Source organism: Echinops telfairi, unplaced genomic scaffold (genome assembly GCF_000313985.2).
Source record: "Echinops telfairi isolate 266 unplaced genomic scaffold, ASM31398v2 ScPeMD7_41;HRSCAF=154, whole genome shotgun sequence".
NCBI classification, from domain to species: domain Eukaryota; kingdom Metazoa; phylum Chordata; class Mammalia; order Afrosoricida; family Tenrecidae; genus Echinops; species Echinops telfairi.
In genome coordinates, this window is record NW_022103939.1 from 2542735 (window position 1) to 2560710 (window position 17976).

General features: G+C 36.9%; 1 protein-coding gene and 1 pseudogene across 1 annotated transcript; both read right to left on the reverse strand.

Annotated features, from left to right (window-relative positions):
- Positions 1-385: 385 nt before the first annotated feature.
- On the reverse strand, positions 386-1324 carry LOC101653122 (olfactory receptor 52A1-like). The gene has a single exon (XM_004717503.1). It carries the CDS (start codon positions 1322-1324, stop codon positions 386-388), a length of 939 nt encoding a protein of 312 aa, XP_004717560.1.
- A 13404-nt stretch (positions 1325-14728) lies between these two features.
- LOC101653437 lies at positions 14729-15682 on the reverse strand (annotated as a pseudogene).
- Positions 15683-17976: the final 2294 nt, after the last annotated feature.

Consider the following 17976-nt stretch of genomic DNA (forward strand, 5'->3'; position numbering starts at 1 on the left):
GGGTGAGCGCCACAAAATGCCAGGTTATTAGAACAAAGAGTTCTTGCATTGATGGAGATTCATGAATTTTTTGAGGAAGAATTCTTGGAGGAGGAAACTTGACCAGGGACTAAATATGAAACAGGAGACTGAAAATGTGTGTATTTATTATGTTGCTACCTCTTTCTACATTCATCAGTTATATCACTCAGGTAGGATCCACAATATTTTTGATGAATAGTCATTAGTTATGCTGATCTGGAAATCAGATTTGATGCTGATACATTTTAAGAACTAATTAAACAGAAATCCAATAATCTCAGATAATGTAGAAGATTTTATGATTCTATTGACAGATGATTATTATTGCTCAAAGAAGTTGTGAACATATTAATTAGTTCAGATATTAAACATTGAACATTTTCACAACATGACTGCGTATTTGTCTTGTCTTTAAACCATAAACAAGTGGATTAAGAAATGGAGGGACCAGCAAGTAAACGCTAGAAAAGAGAATGTGGATATAAGGGGGGATATGAGAACCAAACCTATGTGTAAAGAAGGAAAAGAAGGCTAGGAGATAGAACTGGAGGAAGACACAAACGTGAGTGATACAAGTATCAAATGCTTTAAACCTAGCTTCCTTCTGGGGCAAACGTAAAACGGTGGTCAATATCTGGATGTAGGACAAGGTAATGAATATGATGTCAAATCCTCCAACTGTAAAGGCCACAAATAAACCATAGATCTTGTTGATCCAAATATTTCCTGCAGCAAGTTTCACAATCGCCATATGCTCACAGTAGGAGTGTGAGATGACTGTTGTGTGATAAAATTTAAGACGGCTCTTGATCAGTATTAGGCAGGGGGTTACAAGGGCAGCAGCCCTGAGAGTTACTGCAGTACCTATTTGGATGACTAGCTGGAAGGTTAAGATGGTGGCATGCCTCAGAGGGTAACAGATGGCGATGTAACGATCAAAAGCCATAGCAAGCAGGATGCCTGACTCAATGCACTGAAAAGTGTGTATAAACCACATTTGAAGCAAGCAAGAGTCAAAATAAATTTCTGGCATATGAAACCAGAACACTCCAAGCATCTTGGGCATAATGCTAGTAGCAAGTCCAATATCCGTGGTTCCGAGCATGGCTAGGAAGATGTACATAGGCTCATGGAGGCTGTGTTCTGATTGTATGACGGCCAGCAGCAAGAAGTTTCCGATCGTTGCAATGAGGTACATGGCAAAGAACAGGATCCCAATCCAGCACTGCACAGACTCCAGCCCTGGGATCCCTACTAGTGTCAACACAGAGGGCATGAAGACAGTGGAATTGGAAATGAGCATGATATCTAAGGGTCTTCTGATACAGACAAATACGTCTTTCACTCAGTTCAGCTCTGCTTCTTCAATTTTCACTCTTCATCATCAATCTGTGTATTTGTTTTTATTTCGATAGATCTCTGTGATCATATTATCCTTCTCACAAATATTGTTGATAGGAAAAGTCTAATTCATATATACACATAATTCAAAGAAAACACTCACAAGCAACACTTCACAATGTTACATGGCAAGCAGACTGTATTTATAATCAGTAAAATCACCTGCTTAAGATGGCAATTGCTGGCTTTTCTGTGACTTCCCTCAACCAAAATTAGATGCTTTCCTTTAGATGGGAAATGATTTAATCAGTTTGATGAATTTCTGCATTACCTACATTTCTGCTCTTCTCTAGTAATCTATTGATCCAAATCCTTTGTAACTGAGAAATGTCAATTTGGATGAATAAATACCCAGATTCCAACAAATTGATATCCAAAGCAAAAATTATTTATCAAGCTGTATTATGTAAGTTGTAGCATCTGAATTTGGTTAGACTGATGGAGACTTGAGAAAAAAATAACTCAAGCATAGGTTATATTGACTTCTCCTTGTCAAAGTTCTCTGCTATTTCAAATTTTTGGTCAAGCTGCTTTTCCTTTTGCTGATAGTTCTTACAGCTAAAATTCTTACATTTAGCTGTGAGCGAAAAATATCAGACTAATCAGTTGAAATTCAAGATATATTGCAGACTTCTTGGAGGAAAGGAAGTCCTAGGAGGCAAGAGAATGAGCAGTAGCAATGTACAGAGATAAAGACCCCTTCGTAGAACATAAACAACAAGAAAACAATAACCAAAGTTACTGACAGCTAGTCAACTCTTCCTCATAGTGATTTCATATAAGCTCCCAAAAGTATAAATCTTCATATGTGCAGACATCTTCATCTTTCTCTTTCAAAGCAACAATTGGTTTTTAGCTGCCAACCTTAGAATTTGCAGCTCAATGTGTAAACAAAGGAGATAGAACTATGGAAGAATGAGCAACTAAGCCATATAAACACCCATGTGTTCAATTCCATCTGTCTAAGATTTGGCCATTTGGGTTCATTGATTGTAACTGAAATATAGGGATTTATAACAATTTGAAATAGATTTTGAACTAATATATAAACATCTATTATAATACAATCAAGGATTAATAGACTAAGTTAAAGCTTCCCAAAAAGTACTGGGCAGAAAAGAGAAGAGGTGACACTTGAAGGTGCAAGAAATGATTTGAAAGAATTGTTCACTAAAATAAATATTAAAATGTAATAACTTCCCAACTCAATTGACAAATGAACTGTCTGAAACCTTGGCCTATTATACCTTCTTTAAAATGTTTTCTGTGACCAAAATCATAAAAATTGTACATTTTATCCTTTGTAAGTTCTAAAGCCATTTATTAAGGGATATTTGTGATTCTGTAAAGAATAGGGTTCTGTTATTTAATTCTTCTCCAGACTCTTTAATAAAATTGGTTTCAATCCATGCAAGTTATCAAAGTCAGCTTATTACTTACTGAATGTGATCAGGCATGTTCACAATGAAGAAAACCATTCTGGTTAAATTTGATAAATTTCAAGGGGGAAATGAAGTGAGAAAGGAATGTATTATCTGAGGGAGATTACACTAAATGTTGTGACATAGATTTAGGATAGTCAGTCCACAATCCATCCCCTGCCATGGAATTGATTTTGACTCCAAACAGCTCTGATTCAGACAGAGTAGAACTGCTCCATACTGCTTCCAAGATTGTTAATCATATGGACATAGACAGTCCCAGCTTTCTCTCATGGAATATCAATTCCAAAACCTTGCTGCTAGGAGCCCAATGCTTGCTCACAGCCCAACCAAACCAGTGGGTAATCAATCATGTACTCTTATTCTCATTTACTCCTAATTACAGACATCTGACATTAATGGTGGTGAGACTTTTTCTTCCCCTAAATAAGTCAGAAATACCCTACCTATCCTTTGAGACAAGAACTAAAATATGAGACTTTCCTTAAAGGTACAAATGGGGGTGGTGGTGGCATGTGGAAGGTAATATCTACCTGATTGCCTGGTAAAAGGCATGGAGAGAGCATTTTATAGAAGCTAGTGATCCCAAATCATGGGAGTGTACTTGTTATTTATAAAATTAAGTCCTCAGTCATTGTCACGAGCTCACTTTGTTCTTACCAGATGCCTGAGGTGTATTTTCAGATCTTCATTTACTTTGCAGTCATCAAACAATTTTCCTCCTGAAATTCCAATCTCAGTTCCTCAAATGTTTTGTTCCACCATTCTTCTTTCTACTTCTGAATTCTGAACAGCACTGTGTTAAAGCCATGGAATGGAAAAGGTTTGGTAACTGTTAGGATCCTTTCCCAATATCATACTGTGACCTATTTGCAGATAGTTTGTCACACTGTTTTTTATCTCCACAATCCGGACTCTTCCCTCTTTACAAAGTCTAATAGAGCACACAGCAGTGGTTTCATCATCCAGCACACTTATAGCAAGGTTTCTGGCATTCAGGGACCCAGGTTTCATTTCCTGAGCTCAAATAAAAAAGAAAACTGCTAGCCACTGTTTTAATATTTCCTAAGGAGTGTGTGGAAAGGAGGAGGGGTTAAGGACATGGATTGATGGATTTTCCCATCCACTTGCCTAAACCCTGAGAGACTCATAAGGTTTAATGGCAGCCCTCATGGGTTTATCCACAAAATTGAATGCCCTGAATAATTGGTACACTTAAAGAAATCTTCACACTTTGTCCTTTTTTTTTTCTATTTCTTTTCTACTGAAAATAAATTCTTATACCCAAGTTTTATTTTTAAGCCAAGGTACTTTCTTGTTGACTAAGTTTGAAAACATGTAACACCCATTTAAATCAAATATGTCCCTGTGTAATTTCTAATCTACTTAAATAAGTATTTTTAACTTAATTACTTGCCTCTCATCATAATTGAGATTTCAGTTTCCTATAGCCTCACTCTTCCCATTTTAGCTTTCTTTTGATTATTTTTATAAAGTCAACAATGTTATCAGTGTGATCAGTACTAGCATATACTTCAAGGTCTCTTGCATACTGAGCTATGAGTAGGTTGCTGCACATCTTAATTCTCTTCCCTCCATCTTATCCTTCACTATCTCCCTACCTTCTATCCAGACTTCTCCTTTCCTTTGAAAATGTACATGTTATGTACATCTTATATGTGATGACATCATGCCCAGTACTTAAAAAAGTAATATTCCTCATTTTATTGTGTTTTACATGAAGTTCACACAGCATATTAGATTGGATTTCATCAACTTTATATAAATTGGTCAGTGCCATTTCATGTAATTTTTACATACTACATCAGTAGACAACATTGTGATGAACTGAGAAAAGACTAAAGCTTTCAGAGTTTTGTTTAATTCTGGAGTCAGTATTCATTAAAGCAGACAAGACATTAAATGACGTATTGCATTGGACAAATGTATTACCAAAGACCTCTTTCAAGCATTAAGAACAAAGATGTCACTATAAGGACTAAGGTATGCCTGCCCCAGGTCATAGTATATTCAATCTCATATGCATGTGAAAATTGAACAGTGAATAAGAAGACCAAAGAAGAATTGGTATCTTTGAGTGAAAATATTGCTGAAGAATTTTGCAAGGTGCAAGAGGAATGGCCTCAAATTCATCGTCAAGACGACATTTTAAGATCCATCTTGAAGTAACATGGTGTCTGTGATAGGATGATATATTTATATATACCAAAATAAAAAAACCAAATTAAATCATGCAATTGTTGTAATTCATGTGCCAACACTAAAACTAGTGATGAAGAAACTGAAATTTTCTACTAGCGACTTCAGTATACAATTGATGAAACATGTTATCAAGATGTATTGATAATTTCAGGGAAAATGGAATATAAAAGTTGTAAATAATGAGGAAGAAACAGTAGTCACAAAATATGGTCTTGGTGATGGAATGAAGCTGGAGTTCACATAATAGAATATTGAAAGACAATGCCATGTTCATAACAATTATCTTTTTTTAACAACACAAATAGTGACTATACACACAAATTCCCCAAATGAAATACACAGAAATAAAATAACATGCTTCTGTAGAAAAAGATGATAAAGAAGCTCAATATCAGTAGCTAAAATAAGGCCAAGAGACCACTAGAATGAACTATGAATTCCTTAAATATAAGTTCAGTTTGATGTTGAAGAAAGTTAAAACAAGTTGATACGAACCAAAATATGACCTTGAGCATGAGCCACCTAAATTTCAAGAACATTTCAAGAAGAGCTGTACTGCATTGAACACTAATGACAAAAGACCGGATGAGCTGCTGGGTTATACAAAGAACATCATACATAAAGAAAACGAAAGGTCACACAGGAAAGAAGGAAAAGCTCAAAGTGGATGATGGAAGAGTCTCTGAAACTTGCTCTTAATCATAGAGTAGCTAAGTAAATGGAACAAATAATAAAGTCCAAGAGCGAATAGAAAATTACCTGAGTAGAACAAATGACAAAGTAAAGAAATGTGCAAAGACCTAGATTAGGAAACAAATGTATAGGCTTTTTATTTTTCTTAGTTATTACTCTTTTTTTTTTTTATTCAATCTTTGTGTTGTCTCTGCTGTTGGTTTTGCCTACCTATATAAGATAGGCATGGGAAACAAGCTCCAGGAGAAAGCAACTGTAGGGAGTTGGGGGGAGGAGGCAAGGGGGTGGAGTGGTGAGCAAACAACGTCATAGACAGGAGGACAACTAGGGAATTAAAACGAACAACGAGGAGGATGCAGAGATCCTGGGGGTGTTGGAGCAGCAGCGATCTAACTGAGAGGAATTACTAGGAGGCAGAATATGGGTGATGATGAACCAGGATGACGGGGCAGGAGGAAGTTAAAAGGAAACAGATGAAAGATCTAGGAAGCAAAGCTATGGACAGAGGCATACACATAGGTGTGTACATATGTAAATACATTAATTCATGAAAATAGAGGTATTGGCCTATGTACATATATTTATATGGCAGCACACTGAGGTAGTGGACAGACTTCGGGCCTCAGCTCAAGTCCTGCCTCAACACAAGAACACTTTGTTTTAACAACCTGGAATTCTGTGATGCTCACCCTCCCAGCACTTATCACTGAAGACAAAATGGGTGCATAAATAAATGTGGTGAAGAAAGCTGATGGTACCTGGCTATCCAAAGATATACCGTCTAGTCTCTTAAAGGCTTGAAATTAAACAAGCCATCTAACAGAGAAGCAACAAGCCCACATCAAAGAAACACATCAGCCTATGCAATCATGAGTTGTCGATGGGATCAGTTAACAGGCATCAGAAGACCCAAACATAAAACCCATATTGTTGACAACTAGGAGGGTCATCTGAAGACAATGGGACATCCCCTCACAGAAAGATAACAAGGAAGGGATGACAAGCAGGGCGCAGTATAACACCAATGAAACATACAATATTCCTCTGGTTCCTCGAGGCTTCCTCACCCCCCACTATCATGACTCCAGTCCTGCCTTTCACTGCGGGATAAACTGGAGCATGTACACAGGTACAGAAAAGAGATAAGTGCTCAGGACAGACACACAGAATCCAGGAGCAGGAATGGGAGCAGTGATACCAGGAGAGTCGGGGGAAGGATGGGAGAGAAAGGGAGGAAAGGAGAGCCGATTGCAATGATAGACACATAACCACCACCACCACCTCCCACAAGGCACAAACAACAGAAACCACGAGAGAAAGGAGACAGCGGTAGATATGAGATATGAAAATAATAATTTATTAAGGGATCACAAGGGTGGGGGGGAGGGAGGGAGAACAGAGCTGATTCCAAGGGCTCAAATGGAAAGTAAATGTTTTAAAAATAATGATGGCAACATATGTAAAAATATGCTTGATTCAATTGATGTGTGGATTGTTATAAGAGCTGTAAGAGCCCCCAATAAAATAGATATTTTAATTAAAAAGAGAAAACCAAATATAAAGAACATGCTCAATGTATCTGAACATGAAAGAACTAAAGAAAAATTCAAATACCATATTGCAATATCGAAAGATTTTTTGAGCAAAATATTGAATGAGGCAGGAAGCACAAGAAGAAGATGGAAAGAATACATAGAGGCACTGTACCAAAAATAACTCATCAGCAGTCAACCATTTCAAGGGGTAGCGTATGAGCAATTAGCAATAGTAATGAAAGAAAAAGTTCAAGCTCTATGGAAAGCATTAGCCAAAAACGAGGATCCAGGAATTGATGGAATACCAAAAAAATGTTTCAATAAACTGATGAAGTACAAAAAGCACTCAGTTCTCTCTGCCAGGAAATTAGAAGATTTCCACTTGGCCACATTCCATAGCAAGATGGCCCAACAGAATGCATAAACTGTAGAACAATATCACTTATATAACATGCAAGCAAAATTGTGCTGAAGATCATCCAACAATGGTTGTAGCATTACTGGGAGCTGCCAGACTGAGAACTGTGAGAAATTCAGGCCTGATTAAGAAGAGGAGTATAACAAGGGATATCATTGTTGATGTCAGATGGATCTTGGCTGAAAGCAAAGGTTACGAGAAGGATGTTCATTTGTGTTTTTTTTGACTATGCAAATTCATTCAACTGTGTTAATCATAACAAGTTCATGCACAATCTTGAGAAAGTGATTTTCAGAACACTTCACCGTGCTCATTCTGAATTTGTACATGTGTACAACATGTGTTCTAATTTGTCTACAGGTGTACACATTTGTATGTAATCAGAACAAGGGAATACTAAATTGTTAAATCAGGAAAGGTGTGAGTCAGTTTTGTATTCTCTCACAATGTTTATTAAATCTGTATGTTGAAGAAATAATCAGAGAACTTGGATTATAAGAAGACTTCAGCATCAAGATGCAAGGAAGGCTTATTAACAATCTTCGATATACAAATGACACAACCTTTCTTGTTAAGAGTAAGGAGAACATGATGCACTTGGAGGGTTGTAGCCTTCAGTATGGATTACAACTCAATGTAAATAACCCCAAAATCTTCACAATTTGACTAATAGATAAAAGCATCATGATAAACAGAGGAAAGAATCATGTTGTCAATAATTTTGTATTGCTTGAGTCCACAATCAATGTTTATGGAAGCAGCAGTCAAGAGATCAAGTGACACATTTCATTGAGTTAATTTGCTGTGCAAGAACTCTTTAAAGTGTTGAAAAGCTAGTATGTCACTTTAAAGACTAAGGTGTGCTGGACTCAAGCCATGGTATTTTCAGTCCCCTCATATGCATGGGAAAGTTGGATATTGAATAAGGAGGGCTGAAGAAGAATTGATGCCTTCGAACTCTGGTGCTGGCAGAGAATACTGAAAGTACCATCGACTATAAAACAACAAATAACCTTGTCTGGAAGAAGTACAGTCAGAATGCTTCCTAGAGGCAAGGACTTGACACATGCTTTACAAACGGTTTCGGGAGAACAGTGCCAGAAGAAGGACATGCTTTGTGAAGTGGAAGGTAACCAAAGAGGAAAAAGCCCTCAACAGAATAGACTGACATACTGGCTACAACAGTGTGGTCAAACACAAGAACAACTGTGAGGATGGCACAGGCTCAGGCGGTGGTGTGTTCTGTTGGACACAGGGTCCCTGTGAGTCAGAATCAATGAACAGCACCTAACAACCCATCTTTCACTTATAACACTTCCGAAGATTTCCCCCCAATCTGTAAAATCTCATTTTACTGCTTGGTAAACTCATTTGATGAGCATAATTATTAATATTTACATGTTCCAAGTCCTTTAATTTATCTTTCTGACAATCATACATTTTCAGTTTTGTTTGATAGGCTATTTATGCTGAAAATTAGGTCCCTGAGTTTTGATCCTACATTATGTTCTAGGAACTTTATAGTTTTAGCCTTAAGATTTAAACGATTGATTCTTTTAAAATTAGTTTTAACAATGTGTGAGGTTTAGATTCTAATGAATTTTCTCCATATGGACATCTGGTTGATCCAGGACCATTTGTGAAAGAGATAAGTTCTTTTTCTATTGAATAGATTTTCAACTTTGGTAGAGATCATTTGCCTGTAGGTGAATAAATTTACGTCTGTGTTTATAATTCGATTTTTAACCTCTGTGTTTATAATTCGATTTTTAACCTCTGTGTTTATAATTCTATGTTTCTATCATTGAATCATCTGATTTCTATTTCTGTATAGAAAGTTTTTCAATGGAATATCAAATCCTGTAGAGCTGTAGGATGCTGTGGGAGGAAGGCCTTTGCCAATTGAAGAACAAGTGAAGAGCATCTTCTGTTATAGGATTCAACATTAGATTGGAGGTCCCTTTAAATTCAACAAAACAGTAAACTAGCTTGCACATTGGAAACTAATAGGTATACTGTTTTTATTCAAATATTATGTGATCATCAACATAAAACATCCTAAAGAATACAAGAAAATACAGAAAGTAGCATACGACATATATTTTATCAAGCTCAATGTGCAAAAATTAACTTGTGTTTTGATATACTAGTCATTAATAACAAGGCATTCAAGTTAAAAACTTCTAAGCAATATTTTTGAAATGAAAACACAGAAAATAATTGTGTCTTGTCAAAAATATCAGAACCCCCCCCCCAAAAAAACCTGAGAATTGAAAAGGAAAATGATAATGGTTTATTCCTAGCAGTCATGCTTTTTTTTTTAAAGAAATTTCATTCTTTGCTTCTTCTTTTTTTTTCTTGTTTTGTTTTTCTTTTTTTTTTTAAATCATTTTATTAGGGGCTCCTACAACTCTTATCACAATCCATACACACATCAATTGTGTAAAGCACATTTGTACATTCATTGCCCTCATCATTTTCAAAACATTTTTTCTCCACTTAAATCCCAGCATTACGTCCTCCTTTTCCCCTCCCTCCCTGCTTCCCCTTCCCTCATAAGCCCTTGATAGTTTATAAATTGTTATTTTGTCATATCTTGCCCTGTCCGACATCTCCCTTCACCCACTTTTCTGTTGTCCATCCCCCAGGGAGGAGATCACATATAGTTCCTTGTAACCGGTTCCCTATTTCCTACCCACTCTCCCTCTACCCTCCCTGTTTCACCACTCACACCATTGGTCCTGTAGGGCTCATCTGCCCTGGATTCCTGCAGTCATTCTATAAATACCATATGCAAAGTCTTTATTTCTAGAAACAAGTGGCTCAAAGTCGACTTACTATTGTTATAAATAAAATTTTTATTATCTCAAATTAATAATGCTATTATTACTTTGTCTAGTACTATTACTAAAATCTATTATTTCTGAGTTCAATAAACAATTTGCAAATGCTTACGCATTTTAGAGGATTTGAGAACACCAAAATTTTAAAATATTGTTCTGGAAGTCTAGTCCGACCAATGGTTACTGAGTGTGAATCAGAAAGATATTCCTGGTGACCTAGAATTTAATGGTTACTGAGGAAGAAAGATCCTGAAGATATATCCTTCTACCACGTGTACCATGAGAACTCTCAAGATTTAATGAAAGATTAAGTTACTATGTGATGATTATTTGATACAGTAGTCTTTTCTAGCTGGAAAAGACTAATTTACAATGCTGCATACCAGCTTCTGTCGTGATCAGGTGGAATATCAGTGCTTTTGGAGGATAGGTCAGGATTTCCTCAACCTCTCAAAACTCATTAAGAAGGTTTTGGTTTCATGGGTAAGAAAACAACTTAAAATCAAAGTAGGAATTATAGGAAAGTTGTATGTTTCATCACTGCTACACTGCACCCTGACTGGCATTTCTCCTCCCCTCGAATCCTCTGTAAGAGGATGTCTAGTTGCGTACAGGTGGGTTTTGGGTCCCCACTCTGCACTCGCCCTCATTCACAATGATATGATTTTTTGTACTTTGATGCCTGAACTTGATCCCTTCAACACCCCATATTCACACCAGCTGGTGTGCTTCTTCCATGTGGGCTTTGTTGTTTCTCAGCTAGGTGGCCACTTCTTTATCTTCAAGCCTTAAAGACCCCAGATGCTATATCTTTTGATAGCCGGGCACCATCAGCTTTCTTCACCACATTTGCTTATGCACCTCCTTTTGCCTTCAGCAATCATGTCGGAAAGGTGAGCATCTCAGACTGCCGAATTATTAGAACAAAGTTTTCTTGTGTTGAGGGAGTATTTGAGTAGGGGCCCACTGTCCATCTGTTTCCTCAATACCAAACCTATCAATATATGTACATAGGTCTATTTCCCCCTCATCTTATATAAATATATTTACATATGTATATGCCTTTATTTAGATCTCTGTAGATGCCTTTGCCTCCTAGTTCTTTCCGCTGTTTCTTTTTACTTTCCTCTTGTCCTACTATCATGTTCAGTCTTCATTTGGGTTTTAGGAATTTCTCTCAGCTAAATTGTTCTTGATCCAGCCCTGCCAGACCTCCTATACCCTCCTCACGACCTGCGCCCCACCACAACCATGTTCCCAATTCTACCTTACAAATCCAGCTAGACACGAGGATGTACACTCATACAGATAGGAACTGGAAACACAGGGAATCCAGGACAGATGAATCCCTCAGGACCAGTGGTAAAAATGATGATACCGGGAGGGTGGAGAGAAGGTGGGGAAGAAGGGGGGAACAGATTACAAGGATCTACATATAACCTCCTTCCTGGGGGACGGACAGTGAAGAAGTGGGTGAAAGGGGACATTGGATGGTGTAAAATATGACAAAATAATAATTTATAAATTATCAAGGGTTCATGGGGGATGGAGGAGCAGGGAGGGAGGGGAAAAAGAGGAGTGGATACCAAGGGCTCAAGTGGAAAGCAAATGTTTTGAGAACGATGAGGGAAACAAATGTACTTGTTTGACACAATGGATGTATGTGTGGATGTATGTGTGGATTGTGATAGGGATTGTACAAGCCCCCAACAAAATGACTTAATAAAAAAGAATCAAAGTAAGATGTTTGTTACTAAATTTTCTCTGATAAATATAATATAATATAGATAGGAGAGGTATAATAAGACCTATATAGAACTGTATAGAGATTTCAAAGAATAATACCAAAATAAATTGAGAAAAATTTTAAGTTACATTTTGAAATTTTTAATATTTCATGGCATTCTATTCCCTTTAAATTAGTTATATATTCAACAAAACCAAGGTAAAATTCAGTTTTTAAAAAAAATTGTCACATATGCTTATAAAATGTATATGAAAACACAAATGGCATAGAAGAATCAACACAATTTTGAAAACTAATAAAAAGCTAGGATGACTACTATCTTGTTCTAAGACTATTTTTAAGTTACAATTATGAAGAAAGTGGTTTATTCATATTCATTAACAAATTATATGTAATTAAATATTCAAGAAATAAATGCCCATATATAACATAAAACTTATTCTCAAAAATTTGTCAAGGCACTTTAATGGAAAAAGCTATTTTTATAAGTTGGCAAGAATGGCTAGTATTCATATTTTAAAAATAATAATCGTGGCATCACACACAAAAATTTATTTTAATGGATTAAACACTATTGTGAGAACTCATATTTTTAATTGCTAAATGTTAGAACTATTTATGACCTTTCATTATGTGAAGATTTCTTAGAAATAAACAAAATACATAAATTGATGAATTGAATTTCATCAAAATCAATACATCTATTTTGTTCCAATATATTATTAAAGAAATATAATTAAAGTTGTAGACTTGCAGAAAATGTGTGCGAAATTAATATGTAAATTGCTTACATCAGATATATTAAGTTCAAAATGCTTTTAGAAAAATTTTGTTGCTGCTTAATTTAATTTTTCCATAAACTTTTTAAATCCCCCTTGTCCAAATATATTAGAAACTCTGGATAAAATATAATATTTTGTGACAGTATGCCAAAGATTTGAAGAGTTCTTCCACTTAAATAAAAAAAGGACACACAATGAGACGTAGTACCGGGTGAAAGACTAAACAGTATTAGTAATTAGAGAATGGTTGCACATTAAAAGCACATATCTAGTCTTGAATAAACCTCATTATCATATCTAGTCGTGAATAAACCTCATTATCTAATTAGGAGACTGGTGTTTTTTCAGATCATTTAGGGTCAGTATGAGTAAGAATCCACTTGATGACACACAACTAATTTTCAGACCACCTTTTTTCTAATCATTGAACTATTGCGTTTCCTAATACCCCCAAGTCCAAACTCATTGTAATCAGGTTGGTTCTGACTAAATCTTTACGGGAGCGGATCACCTCAGCTTCTCATTGAGTGGCTGGTGAGTTTGAACCACCATCTTTGTGGTTCAGCCAACTGCATAAGGGCTCCTTGGTTCCTTGTCAAGGTCAGAACATTTTTCTGACCAAATTATAAATTCTGTTCCTGGTACATATTCTACCAAGACTGACATCAACACTACTTGTAGAATTTTCTTTAGATTTTTATTATACATAATGGTTAATACATACAAAGTAGACCGAGTAGTATAATGAATGTCCCTGTGGCCACCATCTAGCTTCAACAACTCTTGACATGCCAGTTTTCTACAATCTATTGTTTTACACAGAACCCATTCACACTCATTGTTATCATTTAGAACACTTATCTAATATTCACATACATTGAGATGAACCAACTCGACAAATAAATATAATCATGTAATTTATACATCTAACATTACATAGAGCATTTTCACCTTTCCATAAATCTGCTCCTTTTTCTTCCCATTCTTCTACCTCTGTCCCCAGAAAAATAATCACTGTTCTATTTTTACCTCAGATTAGTTCATATTTCTTTATAATTCAATATAAAAGAAACAATATGATATCTATTCATATGTGTCCGTATTCTTTTCACTTACTAAATCACATGTAGTTGGGGAAAAAACCACCCAAGAGATTAATTTGCATTTCACAGAAGGGAATATGAGAGTTAATATTAAAAGAATTGAGTCAAATTGTATGTGTTCTGGATTCACGTCTCAGTAATGGCATTCTCCATTCTAATGTGTGAGAGGAGGAGGAGCTGGTGCTCTGTTGTTTTTCCATCTGTTGAAGCTTTTCCAAACCAAACTCACGTCCATGGTGCCAGTGCTGACTCTTAGTGACTCCGTGGGGTTTCCTGAGACTGTAAGTGTTAGAAGTCAAAAGCCCAATCTTTCTCCTGCGGAGCTGCTGGTAGTTTCAAACTGCCAACCACCTGGATCACAGCCCAATGCCTAACCAATACATCACCAAGACTCCTTTCTAAAAATGGCATAAAGGTATAGATTACCCCACAAACACACACGCACACCTTATCCATGAAACAAAAACCCAGAAATTAAGGTCTGATCCAAGTTACTGTTTTCTTTGAATAGCTGTCTCAGCTAAACCCTATTCCTCTTTCTGGATAGTACACGAACAATACTACTGCGAATTTCTTTGGTTTTGATGCTATAGACAATGGGATTAATTACAGGTGGGAAAAAAAGATAGGCATTAGCCATAATAGTCTTCAGGAATGGGGGTAAGTGTCGTCCAAAGCGGTGTAGCAGGGAGAGGCTGATCATGGGCACATAGTACACTAGAACAGCACAAATGTGTGACACACATGTGTTGAGTGCCCTCCACCTCCCTGTGCCAGAAGCTATTCTCAGTACCGTGTGAAGAATTAGCGCATATGAAACCATAATGAGTAGTGAGTCTGGCCCAGAGGTGAAGGTAATAACAAATAGACCCAGGATGCTATTAAGGCGAGTGTCTCCACAAGGCAGTTTAATCAAGTCTGAGTGGAGGCAGTACGAGTGCGTGAGGACGTTGTGGCCACAGAATGGCAGACGCTTCAAGAGAATGGGCAGAGGGAGCATGAGCATCACACTTCTCAGGGCAATAGCGGCACCCATCCCAGTGATGCGGGGGATTGTCAAGATGGTTGTGTAGCGGAGTGGGCTGTAAATGGCCACAAAGCGATCAATGGACATGGCCAGAAGAACCCCTGACTCCATGAGGGTGAAAGAGTGCATGGAAAACATCTGGAGCAGACACCCATCAAAACTAACCTTAGTCACGCCCAGAAGGAAGATGCCTAGCACTGTGGGCAAAGTGGAGATGGAGACACCTAACTCAACAAAAGCCAGCATGGCCAGAAAGATGTACATGGGTTGGTGCAAAGCAGAGTCAGTTCGGATGATGTGAAGAATAATGCCATTTCCCAGGAAGATGATACCGTACATTAGTCAGAAGGGGACAGCGATCCAGATATGCTCTGCCTCCAGGCCTGGGATACCCACAAGAGTGAATGTTGCAGGTGAAAACTCCACAGAACCGTTAAAAGGTCTCATGGTACTTCATCAGAAGATACTGGGAAGCATATAGGAAATGAGGGACAAAAATCTCTGTTAGTTTCTATTATCAATTTCTGTGTTCCTGGCAGTCATGTTTAAGACATTTTCTTTAGGAAAGGGAAAGAAAACATTTCTGGAGTAAGGATCGATGTAAAACACAGCTCATGGAGATAAAGCTAGATAAACAAGATGCATAAAAGAGTATTGCTGCATGTGCTACATGCCAAATTCTGAAGGCATTGATAGAGATTTAAAACACAGCCCCTTTTTGATAGTGAAAGACACTGATAACATGCACAGAGGTCACGGTTATGTGAGGATGAAGGGAACTGGTAACTTGCTATAATTTTTACCAGAAGAAAATCAGTAGCAAAGCAATAGAACTATAGCAGTTAGAAATACATCAATTCCTACAATGGGTTTGTGATTGTGGAGGAGCCATTAAATAATCTGAGATATTAGGGTTTGTTATAAGCACATTAATGGTGATATAAGGAAATATAAGTATTTGTGAATGGATTATCATTATCTTTTTAGCATAGTAAGCGTTCAATACACAATGAAACTAAAATGAAAGTAATATATTAACCCATGAGAGTAGTTGTGAGATCTTTCAAGACACCTTTTATTAGTTCAATCTCTGTCAACTTGCTATCCATGGACGATGGAAAACGTGTCTATCACTTTTTGTAAGAGGATCTAAGTATGTTCCTATCACCTGAAGGGCTGAGAATAACACCAAATCCATTAAGATGTCACAGAGCCAAAGTGATGGTGAAGGTGGGAAATGGGGCTACAGAGCTTTTTCTGGGAATAAGTTCATTGACATTATCATTTCTCTCATCCAGAGCAGAGATTTGGGTGCTAAAGTGAGAAGACAGTGATAGGGATGGAGATGATGACTAAGGGAGAATTCTTCTTCCCATTTTCAGGCCATAGCTTTGGGTTAGGTATAACCAGAATAATGTTGTTAAATGTTTAACAATTGGTTCTCTAAATAGAAATACCCTGATATGTTGAGGTTGTCAGTTTCATGCCCACCATGACTAATTTGGGGCTACCAAAGTAATGAAAACGGAACTGAAAATAGATGTGCACAGTCAACTTACCCCAGGTAGTGCAGGCCCACATCAGTATACATTGGGCATGTAGCTGAGCCCACATTCCCACCCAAAGGATGCTGAGAAGCAGCACCTCGATCGCCTTTATTACTGTCTCCTTTCAAATGGCTTATAGGCATAGATGCTCCCTCTGCTTATATGGGCTCAGCTGAGTGGAGTGGGGCAAGATCCCTCAAGGGGAAATTACTCTAGAATTTTTATCCTCAAAACATTCACTGGATACTAGCCAAGACAGAGAGAAAGTCTCTCACTGTGATTGGCATGCCTGGGTGTGTGTACATACACAAATAAGTACATATATGTATGTATGTATACATATGCATACATCCATATGTATATATGCAAATGTAAAACAGTAAACAAATGATTTCACAAAATAATTCACTCCAATTTAATTTTAGAAAATGTTGTGTATATGTGATATACATGTTCTCTTTTTAAAATTTTTGTTATCATTTTATATAAAATACAAGGGTGGGACAAAAATTATTGATACTAGGGTTCAAATTTTTACTTGCAAGGATTTGTTCCATGTAAAAAAAATTAAGTTTTTCTTGTCAATCAGTGGATGACTGCAGACAAATTATCTCAGAGATACACTTGACAGGCTCATTGGGGTGCCTTCAAAAAAAAATGCCCACTTAAAGAAGTGACTACCAAGGAGATCCTCTGGACCAGTTAAATTAAAGCCAATATGTTCAACAGAGAAATATGGTAACTGATTTGAGGGACCTCAAAAGAATAATGCTAGTAGATTTCTTAAAGGACACAAGATGATCAAAGGAGCTTTTTAAAAAATTTATTAGATTTTTTTCCACAGGAGCATATTATGAATCAGTCTTAAGAGAATTCAGAGCTACATTGGTGAGAAGAAGTTCAGGAAAGTTGTACTGAAGAATTATTCCCTTATCACTATAATGCACTGGTTTATTATTTACAGCTAGTAAGGTCGATCCTGTGAGAATTTCATTGATGTTCCTGTCCCCACCCACCTATAGTAATGATATTGCCTCTTTCAGACTTCTTTTTGTTACCCAAATTCAAAAATTATATAGAAGAACTAAAATTTGAGTTCCCAAACCACCATTCTGGTGTGCTGTAAATTGAAACATATAGAATTCTGGGAAGAGCTAGAGAGATGGAAACACCACCTTCAGAAGTGCATAGACC

Bases quoted from the DNA above. Each gene is read 5' to 3' on its own strand.
- LOC101653122 (XM_004717503.1), bottom strand. From the start codon at position 1,324: ATGCTCATTTCCAATTCCACTGTCTTCATGCCCTCTGTGTTGACACTA.